The sequence below is a fragment of the Ceratotherium simum genome, chromosome X (assembly GCF_057802395.1).
Source record: "Ceratotherium simum simum isolate JZ-2026a chromosome X, ASM5780239v1, whole genome shotgun sequence".
Taxonomy (NCBI): domain Eukaryota; kingdom Metazoa; phylum Chordata; class Mammalia; order Perissodactyla; family Rhinocerotidae; genus Ceratotherium; species Ceratotherium simum.
In genome coordinates, this window is record NC_141940.1 from 33,463,789 (window position 1) to 33,476,936 (window position 13,148).

A 13,148-nucleotide genomic window follows, 5' to 3' on the forward strand; every position below is an offset into this window, starting at 1 on the left:
TTTTTTTAGGGTTTCTGATATATATCTTGATGATATCCAACATATCATTGTTACTTTCCCCCTGAATTTAGCATTTAATTGAGCTGATGTTTTCAGGGAACAAACTGCAGAGACTCCCATGGCTCTTTCCTGGAGCCTGACCAGGATTTTAAAACAAATTTCACATTATAATTTGATCTATTTAATTTCCAAGTTCATTGCATTGTTCTAGATACAGAGATAAAACATATCTCACTTTTGATTTATTTACAGACTGGTAAGAACATTCTGTAGTCTATCCCAATAATATTGATCTCTAATAGAAGAATTTGGATCTTTGTACTGTGTCTTTCCTTCTCTATATTATTTATAAATGTTGGGTAACTACCAATTTGCTTGGAATAATGGTGACCATAAGCTGGCCTGGAATTTCAGAAGTCCCCTCCAGAGTTCTTTTCAATACAAATCACATTTGAAGTCTGCGAGCGCTTTATTTTATAGAGGCTTCATCTTTGTTCAAAACCCCTTGTGTTCCTTGTATGATCTTTGATATATGTCATCTAGTCCTGGTGATTCATCAACATTCATTTTGTAAGTTTGGCTTGGATAATTCTGAGTGTTGATTGTAATTTAACCAATTACCAACGTGTCCATATCAGTAACAACACTGAAGTGGTAATCACTATAAAATATCCTCTAGTAGAGACTGAAGCAAAAAATTAATGCAATATGTCAGATATCTCTTTGTCCACAATTATCAAAGATTTAACTGATTTCTCCCTTGGCTTCCTTCTTTGTATATTCTTTATTATTTTATTTTCTTTCTTGAGGCGGGCAGGGATGTAGTAAAGAGTTTAAAATTTATTAAGTACCTAATGTTATACTATTACTTGCACAGAGAATAGTTCCTGGCACAGAGTAATAAGCTCAATAAATATTTATTAAATCAATGAATGAATGACAAGTATTGTGGTGTCACTTTACATATGTGATCTTATTTATTCTTACAACAATCCTATGTGAGGTATATACTATATTTGATCATCCATAAAATGGAAAATAATAGTACTTATTTTATAAGATTGTTATGAGGATTGAATGATTTAGCATATGTAAAGCAATTAGAACAGTTCCTGGTAAATAGTAAGCACTATTTAAATATTATTATTATTATTATTAAGTATTATTGTTATTTTTCCAGTATTACCTATGAGGGAACGGAAGTACAGAGATTTTAAGTCACTTTTCCGAGTATTACACAGGCAGTTAAGAGGTTGGAACTAATTTCTAAATTTCATGCTCTTTCTTCTAAATCTTTTACTTTCTGTTAAATTAATTAAATAAGGAGGCCATTAGACTGAGGTGGCTCTAATACCATGGTGGCCTACATAAGCAAACCAAAATCTAAGCCTATGAATGTCTCCAGGTTAGGAAATCAAAATGCTAAAGACAACCAATCACAAATGGCCAACTAGGCTTTAAGCTATAGCCAATCAAATCATTTCCTTTTTTTGCTTCCTTACTTTCTCTATGTAAGTCTTTCCCTTGCTCTCTGTCAGTGGAGCCCTCATAACACTTCCGGTTTGGTGCTGTGCAATTCCAATAGAAGAATGCTCAAATAAATGCTGACAATTTTTAATATGCCTCAGTTTATCTTTTAACACTACTTACAGCTTTGGTGTTCTTGTCAAAGAGCTCTAGAATGTGTTATTTTGCCTGATTTTCATGTATACCTAGCTTACTTTGTAGGCTTCCCATTTTTCTTGCTTAGACTATCTTTTAATTCTTCGAAAGATTGTTTTCCTCTTAAATTTGCTGTACATGGCCCTTTTCACTTGACAGTTATCTTGATCCTGAGGACATATTTTTCCTAGAGTTCAATGTATTGTTTTATTTATTTATTTATTTATTTATTTATTTATTTATTTTTTTTAAGATTTTATTTATTTTTCCCCCAAAGCCCCAGTACATAGTTGTGTGTCATAGCTGCACATCCTTCTAGTTGCTGTATGTGGGACGCAGCCTCAGCATGGCCGGAGAAGCGGTGCGTCGGTGCGCGCCCAGGATCCGAACCCGGGCCGCCAGCAGCGGAGCGCGCGCACTTAACCGCTAAGCCATGGGGCCGGCCCCGATATTGTTTTAAATAATTGCAAAAATTCTTATCGGCTAATTATTAAAATAGTTCCTTCCTAATCTTTTCTCTACCTAATGAATTTAGTTTCCCTTCTCATCCCCCTCGATTCTGGAAGTTCTCAATTAATACTTGATTTGATTTGTGACATAAGGAAGATGAGATATAAGGTACAGCATTCCTTTCTGACACCAGTGGGTTTAAATAATCTGATTTCACTTGCTAATTCATTGTAGAGAGTCTGATTCTCAGTTCTGTTTATTCTGTGGTCATGAATATGGCAAATGTAATTTTTTGCAACATAATCATTTTAATTAACCTGTATGGCCACAAAGCAATTTAGACAGGCTGTAATTCTTTCCTGTATTTTTTCTTTTCCAAAGCAAAGCCTATGGCAGATAAACTTTTGTGGAGATTTCTCTAAGAAAATGAGACTGTTGACAGATTGCTCAAATTGAAATGGACATAAAGAGATGCATAGGACATTCAAATTAGTGATAACTGAATATGTCCAAGCATTCTGATAGTTTTCTTCGGTAACTTTACTATTAGTGAAAAAGCTTTGAATAACTCTGAGTGGGGGTGGACGGGTGGCAATGGCCTGAATGTTTGGGTTCAGGTTCTAAGAAAGAACTCCTAAAATCCAAGATTGATTAGCTTCATATCCCCAGTGTTAAACCTTCAGAAGTGCACCTAAACCCAAAACCTGTTTCAAAAATAAACTTTAAGGTTGTCTGATGATCAAAGAGTTTTCCATCAGCCACACCGACATGATCAGAAGAAACTCGAGATATTGGCACAACTTCAAAGAATGATAGAACAGAATGCAGAGAACTTTTCCAAGTTTTGGAAGGCAGCAGTTTGGCTAAGACCCACACACTAAACGAGAGGCTTCCTTGAAAACATTTGAAGTCTTTTCCTATTTTGGAATTCTAAGCTATGGCAAAATTCATGTATGCTGAAAACTCAATTCTGCACCAATTTCCCTCCGTGTTGACACTGGTAAACGATTCTTGAGGCATTTGCGGTAAGCGTTTCAATAAGGTGGCTGATAGTCCTTCTAAAGCTGTTTCAGTATATTCTGAAACGGATCCCTATCAGCTCTATTTAATATATTTGCCTTTGTTTTGCAGAACGAAAAAGGTGAAGCAGTTTAGAGATGTGGGGACATATCGCCAAATAACCTATAGTTAAGCTGGTGTCGCTTCGCAAGATTTTGGTACCCAAAGCAGCGGAACCGGGATTCAGCATCCTTCCTCTGATCATACATTTCTTAAAGCAAGCGTTCTGCACATTTGAACCTCGTCTCTTCTCTACGCAACACCTCCTCCTAGCCCGCCCCCTGGTTCCTTCCCACTCTCTACCTCGCCCCCCCACCCCCGCCCCCAGCCTGCGCATGCGTCCTAAGAACCCCCTACACTCGCGGCACAAGCTGAGAGTATTGTCGGGGGCTATTCTCTCTCCCAGGAACATGGCGGCGAGTCAGGGAGGTGGTGGTAACAGTGGGGGCGGCGGTTGTGGTGGAGGTGGAAGTGGCGGTGGCGCAGCCGGAGGGGGAGGTGGCGGAGCCGGAGGGGGAGGCGGCGGCGGTGGCGGGACGCTGGTGGTGCCCATCCCGGTGCCGACTCTTTTCGGTCAGCCGTTCCCCAACGGGCCGCAGTGGAACCCGGGGAGCCTGCAGCCTCAACACACGGTCAGGAGCCTGGACCGGGCCCTGGAGGAGGCGGGCAACTCCGGCATCCTCAGCCTCAGTGGTCGGAAACTCCGAGACTTCCCGGGCAGCGGCTACGACCTGACGGACACCACCCAAGCAGGTGACAGGACGGGGGGCGGGGAGGGGCAGCTGGGCTCAGAAGGAGGAGGTGGGGGGAGTGGGTGGCTGCGTGGCTGCGTTGTTGGACTCTGCTGGTCTAGGCGGGTGCGCGGGGGCGGCGAGACTGACAAAGTCGCAGCAGCCTGCCTCTGAATGTGAGGGGCAGAGAAAGGAATGGGGGTGTGTGTGCCGGGGGAATGCTGACTGAAGGATGTATGGAAACCGGGTGGGATGTGAGGGGTGAAAGAGCATTATTGTTAAGAGGAGTTTCCCCAGTAAGGGGTGGGGAGGGAGGTGTTGACACCTCTCTTAATGCCATTCCTCCAACTCTCTCTGGATCTTACCATCTTTCCCGGAGGAAAAAAAAAGACAATACATAAAATCATAATCTATACATATTTCTTAAAGGCATACGTGCCTGCAAGAATGGCATATCCCTTTTCATAGTATAGCAGTATTGCCACGGTTTTTCTGTGTTCTTATTTTGTCTCTGTGTTTTAATCCTAGAATGTTTTTGCCTTCTTGTCACGTATGCCTTTAAAGACAGATTTTTCGTTTTCCTGGTGTCGAGAAGGTAGTCGTGGTTATACTAGTATTTGCTGCAGTGGCAAATTAAATCATCAATCACTTGCGTGTCTGGTTACTAGGGGAAAGAATCCTTGTTTTGAGTTATGTTAGAGTCTTAATTTTTATAGCAGAAATAGCCAAAAATTTTAAGGGAGTTTTTGAGAAACAAAATTAACTCCGTTCTTTATGGAGTGGTGGGTTAATGGTTTATCATTTTGGATGAGAAATTGGCTATTGTAATGTTCTTCATACACTCTCTGGCACTCTTTGTTGTGGATGGCATTTTTTGTTATGAACACACTGTCTTTCCCCTCTGCCTTGTAAACCAATGCTGATTATTTTAGGTGTGTTTTGGTTTGATGAAAGGTTTTTTTGTTTTTCATAATCTTTAAATTTGTTATTTATGTGTCTGTTTTCATCTGCTTTGCTGAAGGAAATCATGGACAAAATTATTTTAATAGATGTGGTGATTTTAAAAGAATATAGTAAGTAAATTCACCCATAAGGAGAAGTAATAAAAGACCTCTTATTTTCAGAATAACACTATTTCAGTATATTCAGTTTCTAGATATTAAACCAAGGTCTGTGTTTGGAGGAGGGTGGAGAGAGGAGGAAAACCTAAAATTGAAACCTTCCACCCAATTATTCTCTTAGGAATTACCCTAAGAACTATGAATGCGTAATTGATCACTGATTTTATATTTTGGAAAGCATGTTTGAGTGTTTACTCCTTCACTCTGAACAGATTTCCTAAACAATATGTTCACATATTCATGAAGATATTTGCAAGATATACTACTTGGTATGTTCTTCAAACGCTTCAAGAAAAATGGTTTCAAACTGCATCATTATAGCGATATATTGTTTTAGTTATTGTTCTTTATAACCTAAAAAGGATCTTCCTATCTGTAGTGCAAGGTTTAAACATCCCACCTTGGCATTCAGGGCCTTCACTGTCAGGCTGCAGTTTGTTCTTGCAGCCTTACCTCCCCAGATGCTCCTACATAGAATCCTTGGTTTCAGCTGGGTCACCCCCGTGCCCCTCAAATATATGTTATGAATTTCTGCCTCATCTTTGTAGAGGGTCATCCACGTGCTTGGGATTTCCTTCTCTTCTCCACCTGTTTAATTTTGTTCAAGATTCAGCTTTTCCAAAAAGCTGTCTCCAACTCCGTTAGTCCACAGCTGTCCCCTATTTCTTTGAATTCCCCTGGTACTTATTGTCTTTACCACTTACGTGCTAGTGCTGGGTTTCTTTTCTTTTTGTGTTTGTGTCTTGCTGTCCCTGAGAAGATGGAGAGCTCCTTAGAGGCAGGTAATAAGTCACATACTTGTTCAGTCTTTTCATTATATATTGCTTATATTGTACTTGATAATATTTTTCGTAAATATGAATATCATCTTATGTGGTTATAACCTTTGGCTGTTAAGCCTTCAGTTGCTTGTCTGAGGCAAGCTTTAACAGAAACCAGAACCATATTTGTTCTTGGTAAACATTCATTCATCATCAAGTTTATCAGTGTCCACCGTAACACAGGACTTTTTGAGATAATCCCACCTCATTTTATTTATTTATTTTTTCAGTTGCGTGTATGTTCCTTGTGGGAACACTTCAAAATTTAAATGAGAAATCTGTAGGTGACTCATTTGCCATTCATTTTTGACAAAATTCAGCCATGGACTATTTAGGGGCAATATTTTTGTATGTAGAGACTAGTATCCGTTATGTATAAATGAAGGTAGGTACACTGGAACTGAGGAAAAATAGAGCATGTTTGAGATTATACATACATACACATACACACATGAACATACACATATATATATACACACACAATATATCCTGTTTGATGAAAACAGTTCCGTTTGTTGATATTGTTATACTTAAAATAACTCTCAGTGGGATAATGTTTCGGAACCAAACTGATTAGACAAGCATATAAAGGTTTATTGGATTGAGAAGAGACCGGAGGAAGGAAAATAGGTAGGAAGCTATTTTATTAATTTAGGTGTGAGGTGGTGAGAATCTGAGTTAAAACAAAATTGGTTAAGAAGGAGAAATTGATAAATTTCAAAGGAAGTGGGGAGGCTTTTTGCATTATTTTGCTGTTCTTCACATATAGGTAAGATGAAATAGACCAGCGGTTCTCCACCTTGGCTGCATATTATAATCTCAAGGGAGTGGTTTTTTTTTTAAACCTCTGCCTGTGCCCCACCCCATACCAATTAAATCAGAATCTCGAGGGCCAAGGGAGTTGTTTTTTTCTTTTAAGTCTTCCCAGGTGATTCTAATGCGCAGTCAGGGTTGAGAAACTCGAAAATAGCTCATTTTTTAGGCACTCAAGAAATACTTGTTTGAGTGAATGAAAGCATTGATAAAAGTTTAGTAACTAATCTAAAACCACTTGTCAAGAGGGTCAAAACCAAAACTAGGAACTAAGTGTTCAAGTTTTAGTTCAATATATTTTTTTAATAGGCTTGTGTGAAGCAGACTCATATTTTTTCATCATATTATGTCTCTAGTGAATAGATACTTGCTAGGAAGCTATAGTTTCTTTGGTTCCCATGAATAACTCTGGTTTACATTTAATACTGTTCAGTAAATTTGCGTTAATAAAGTAGTGCCCGCAAAACATGTAGCAGCAACATCTTGTTTTCTCTGTTAATAGTCTTGTTATGAGGGAAAATAGATAGTAGGTAGCTGTTGGCAAAGTTTCTCTTCATTGTCTCTTTTACCTCTCTGCATTTCTGGTGTCCGTTCTCCTACACCTGCCCCCTCCCCCCTGCTGCCCTCCTTGTTTCTTTTTCGCTCTTCAGCCTCATTCCTCTTACTTTGCTGGGTTGGAGCTCCAAGTTAACTAATTATGGCAGCCTTTCCAGGAGATTAACATTCAAAGGGGAGAGTTTGCTAATTTACTTGAATCTCCAGTTGGTGGTTTGTGCTCCTGGCCTTTTTGAATAGATCTGGCTTGCAGATACTTCCTGATTAAAATACTCACTCATATAAAGACATAAAAACAGGGATCAGAAAGTTGGTAACCCATTTCAGGAAAGTAGCTGTCGCTTGTTGTAATGTTTTGTCTTTGATGGTCTTTACATAGACTTGGCAAGACAAAGGGAAATTGCCTAGAACTTTTTAGTCTGTCTGGATACTGTGATAATTTGTTGACTTTAAGAGAGCTTGAAAATGATTTTAATGCCTACCCAAACAAATCCTGAAATTTTTCATATTTGACTTTGTCACCAGCGCTACAAATAAGTCTCAGCCTACTTGCAGCTGCTCGCTCTGCTTCTTCGTACCTCTTTATGTCCATAAACAATAGGTCTGTGAAACAGATTTAGGAATTCTTAAATACATTAGATTGTGCTGTGTCCTGGTTAATCACATGTTTTCCTGTAAACCTGCAGTCAACTCTAGTATTTCCTGCATGTGCTGGTTCACCTCTTCAACTGTGGGGCATGGTGCATTGATTGTATCAGGTTGTAAAATGGAGTCAGATAAACTTCATAGCATCTGATTTTGTTACATAGGTGAAGGCCCTCTCAGTGCATTCAGTGGAGTGAGCTTGTGATTGTGATTTTCTAGCCTGATTCAAATATCTGCCTTGCTTTATGTAATAAATGTCTTCCTGAAAAATTGAATGTGGAGCACATTTTTGACAGTTGACTCATATTTTAATTGCTCTAGATTGAATTTGAGTTGCTGGACCTTGTAGTGATTTATTTTATTCAGTGATGAATTCTATGGCATAAATAGTTGCCCTTTAATTTCTTTCTTTTGTAAGAAAGAAATTAATTTCACATTTTAAAATAAAATGTTATCTTAAATTGGAGGGTACGTTCATCATTAAAATAATACCCTTTATGCAGCTCTTTATAAATTTCTGAGTACTTTCATATATATTATCCTATTGTATCCCAATAACCCTGTGAGCTTGGCAGAGTACATGCTAATTACTCTTTGTCGTTGAGAGAGGTTAAGTGATTTGTCCAAAGTTAAATGGCTAGTGTATGGCAGAGTGTGGGTCAGAGCCTAGGTTTTCTAACTCTAGCACTCACTATTCCAGTGTTATTGCCATTGTAACACATTCTCTCCTTATAACAAAGCTATTATTAAACACTATGCTAATAAATAGTTTCTTTATTCTGAAAACTAAATGCTTATTTAACTTCATAGATTATATAGTTTTTGTTTGTGGTGCAGGGTGTTTTGTTTTGTGTATGGTATTTTCATGTCTTGTCTTCATCCCTATCTTTCTGATGGTTTTAGAATAGATTCATTAAGCAAGCATTTATTGAACTCCAGCTTTGGAAACATGATTATGGCCAATAGAAAAGAAAGAGACATGGTTCTTGTCCTTGAAGGGTTTATAAAATAGTTGAATGTGTACAGTAATATGTGTAACAATTAGACAAGAAGTGTAATATATAACAATATTCAAAACTGTATACGTTTATAAACTGTACAAATAAGTGATATAGAACTGTGGCATAAGGCTTAATTTTATTGGGGGTTAAGTTAGTTTGAGAAAGCTTCCCGTAAAGTTAGGTATTTGCTGAATTTTTGGGTAAATGATCAATATGGAATCAAGTTATGATTAGGCAGGAGGGACAGTTGCATAATTACAGGGGAGAAATTGCATGAATACAGAGTTGAGAATGACATTGTGTGTTAAGGGCAGATGTTAACTGAAGGTTTATTCTGTATTTTCTCAAACATACTTAGAGGCTGAGAGGAGGGAATCGGTGGAGAGTTTAGTGTTAAAATGCGAGAAGAGAAGGGAGGACCTTCATTTGAGGGTCAGGGAAGCAAGGACAGGTTGGGGAGCTGTTAGCCAGGGAAGGGAGGAGTAACCTGACTTGCTAAGGTGAAGGTGAAGGTAGATAGATGTCTGGCGACATTAATGTTTTAAATTTTAATCTTAAAGAAATGAGTCAGTGTCATCAGAGAAAACAGGATTGATGAACATAGGAAAAGATACTCAACAGAGCAAGATGCTTTAAGGAATCAGAATAGAGAATAAGCCACAGTTTAGAATTAGGATTGTGTAGTAAGCAGCTAAATTAGTTGCTTTTAGAAAATATGAGCTTATCATGTTTTCTGAAAAAAATTATCATATATACTGCATGACAGGTAAAAGAACAGAAGTGGCTGATTGGGATATTTTAGAATTGGGGTTATAGGGATACCTTGCTTAAAGTTTAAAATTTAATTTTTTTTTTTGTTGAGGAAGATTTGTCCTGAGCTAACATCTGTGCCAGTCTTAGTCTGTTTTGTATGTGGGTCACTGCCACAGCACGGCTGCTGACGAGTGGTGTAAGTCCGTGCCCAGGAACTGAACCCAGGCCACCGAAGTGGAGTGTGCCGAACTTAATCACTAGGCCACAGGGCCAGCCCCTAAAATTTCATATATATATATTTTTTGCTTTACTAAACCATTTTTTTTTATTGAGGTCAAAACAGTTTATAACATTGTGAAATTTCATTTGTGCATTATTATTTGTCAGTCACCATATAAATGTGCCCCTTTACCCCTTATGCCCACCCTCAAACCCCCTTCCCCTCTGGTAACCACTAATCAGTTCTCTTTGTCCATATGTTAGTTTATCTTCTGCATATGAGTGAAATCATACGGTGTTTGTCTTTCTCTGTCTGGCTTATTTCACTTATAATACCCTCAAGGTCCATCCATGTTGTTGAAGATGGCATGATTTTGTCTTTTTTATGGCTGAGTAGTATTCCATTGTGTGTATATACATATATATATATATATATGTATATACCACATCTTCTTTATCCATTCATCAGTCAATGGGCACTTGGGTTGCCTCCACTTCTTGGCTATAGTGAATAATGCTGCAATGAACATAGGACTGCCTAAGTCTCTTTGAATTGTTGATTTCAAGTTCTTTGGATAAATACCCAGTAGTGGGATAGCTGAGTCATATGGTATTTCTATTTTTAATTTTTTGAGAAATCTCCATACTGTTTTCCATAGTGGCTGCACCAGTTTGCATTCCCACCAGCAGTATATGAGGGTTCCCTTTTCTCCACATCCTTTCCAACATTTGTTATTTCTTGTCTTGGTAATTATAGGCATTCTAATGGGTGTAAGGTTATATCTCAGTGTAGTTTTGATTTGCATTTCTCTGATGATTAGTGATGTTGAACATGTTTTCATGTGCCCATTGGCCATCTGTATATCTTATTTGGAAAAATTTCTGTTCATATCCTCTGCCCATTTTTTGATCAGGTTGTTTGTTGTTTGTTGTTGAGTTGTGTGAGTTCTTTAGATATTTTGGAGATTAACACCTTGTCGGATATATGATTTGCAAATATTTTCTCCCAGTTGGTGGATTGTCTTTTTGTTTTGTCCTGATTTCCTTTGCCTTGCATAAGCTCTTTAGTCTGATGAAGTCCCATTTGTTTATTTTTTTTTTTTGTTTCCCTTGCTAAGTAGACATGGTATTCGAAAAGATATGGCTAAGACCTATGTCAAAGAGTGTACTGCCTATATTTTCGTCTAGGAGTTTCAGGTCTTATATTCAAGTCTTTAATCCATTTTGAATTAATTTTTGTGTATGGTGAAAGATAGTGGTCTACTTTCATTCTTTTGTGCTTAGCTGTCCGATTTTCCCAACACCATTTATTGGAGAGGCTTTCCTTTCTCTGTTGTATGTTCTTAGCTCCCTTGTTGAACATTAGCTGTCCGTTGATAATATGGTTTTATAAAATTTAATATATTGATTTAAATTCTTTGTAATGTAAATTCTGAAGCATTTATTTGTCATCAAAAGCATAAAGGTAGACAAGATCCAGAACCTTATTGACAAAATAAGATGATGCTCGGGATACTTTTCACAAATAAAAGTAATTGAGGACTTAGCAGCATTGATTCCCTGGGAGGTAGTATTTGTTTAAGTTCCAAGGCACACAGTGACACTTTGCAAAAGGGCCTATCCTCTCCTAGCCCATACTAGCAACCCACTCTAAGGGATACTTAAACTGTGTGATGCCCACCCTCATTCTACAGAGGCTGTTTATCATCATGACCTAGAAGGGGAAATCTTTTTTTTTTTTTTTTTTTTTAATTTATTTTTTGCCCCCAAAGCCCCAGTAGATAGTTGTATGTCACAGCTGCACACCCTTCTAGTTGCTGTATGTGGGACTCGGCCTCAGGATGGACAGAGAAGTGGTGCCTCGATGCGCACCTGGGATCCGAACCCGGGCCGCCAGCATCGCAGCGCGCGCACTTAACCACCAAGCCACAGGGCCGGCCCTAGAAGGGGAAATCTTTTAATTTTCTCTTTTTCTCTATGCTTTAGGTGTATTTGGGTACTTCTCAAAGCATTGTAATACTCTTATAATCAGTTCTCCAAAAGGTTTTAGAAACTTTTGTCTGCTTCCCTTTTATAGAAAAAAAATATGTTACGCCCCAGGGAACCATTTAATGTAATAAAAGAAAACTGTCCCATTCAGTTTTATAACAATAATTTAAGTTTGTGTTTAGTCTCACTTTAAACAAGTGCACTCAGTCTGCTAAAGGTCAAACTTTAACTTTTAATCTTTACCTTTCTCCTGTTTCAAATAAATTATAAATTGATAGCGTTCCACTTACAGAATGCTAGTCAAACGACTGTAATGGATAATTAAACAATGGATATTTTCTAATGTATTTTTTAAAATTTTTTTGAGGAAGATTAACCGTGAGCTAACATTTGTTGCCAGTCCTCCTCTTTTTTGCTGAGGAATATTGGCCCTCGGCTAACATCCATGCCCATCTTCCCCTACTGTATATGGGAGGCCGCCACAGCATGGCTTGATAAGGGTGCATAGGTCTGCCCCCGGGATCCGAACCTGTGAACCCTGGGCTGCCAAAGCAGAGTGCACGAACTTAACCGTTATGGCACTGGGCTGGCCCCCTAATGTATTTTCTGATATGAAATTTTTTAAAGAAAAGTTTTTTTCCCAAATAGGAAAGTAAATCGTTTGTTAATTTTGTGTACTCTTTTATAATTTGTGACAAAGTTTGTTGTCACTTTACTTTTAAATTACTTCAGTCTCTTTCAGTAGAATTTATGTGTAATATTAGGGATTCAAGGTGACAAGAGATAGAAATAAAAAGTGGTATAAACTTTTATTTGAACTCTATGGAAACGAACCAATTCTAGAACATTATTCTAGAACATTGTTTATGAGTTTGGATTTTACTCAAAAATGGCTTTGATAAATGATTATGCCCCTAAGAGACACTAGAATTTGCAGCCTAGAATTTTTCCCCTCTTAAACAAAGTAATTACAATATGTAAATCCTTAATACTTTGAGCTTGTTGGTTGGAGATGTCTGTGTCAATGGGAAATCAATTACTTTTAAAGACATTTATAAATTAAAAATAGTGAATTTGAACATAAATGTCTTTTTAACCTACCTTTTTTTTTTTTTTTAAAGATTTTATTTATTCATTTTTTTCCCCCCAAAGCCCCAGTAGATAGTTGTACGTCATAGGTCCGCATCCTTCCAGCCGCTGTACGTGGGACCCGGCCCGGGTTGGACGGAGAAGCGGTGCCTCGGGGCGCGCCCGGGATCCGAACCCGGGCCGCCAGCATCAGAGCGCGCGCACTTAACCGCTAAGCCACGGAGCCGGCCCTAACCTACC

General features: G+C 38.2%; 1 protein-coding gene across 6 annotated transcripts in view; it reads left to right on the plus strand.

Annotated features, from left to right (window-relative positions):
• Positions 1-3,491: 3,491 nt before the first annotated feature.
• The window catches only part of LRCH2 (leucine rich repeats and calponin homology domain containing 2), a 102,035-nt gene continuing 92,378 nt past the window's right edge, over positions 3,492-13,148 (plus strand). For all 6 annotated transcript variants that reach the window (XM_087426456.1, XM_087426458.1, XM_087426457.1 and 3 more), the window contains exon 1: positions 3,492-3,924. In XM_087426456.1, the coding sequence (XP_087282582.1) occupies positions 3,507-3,924 (418 nt within the window). In that variant the 5' untranslated portion in view covers positions 3,492-3,506. The remainder of the gene's footprint in view (positions 3,925-13,148) is intronic.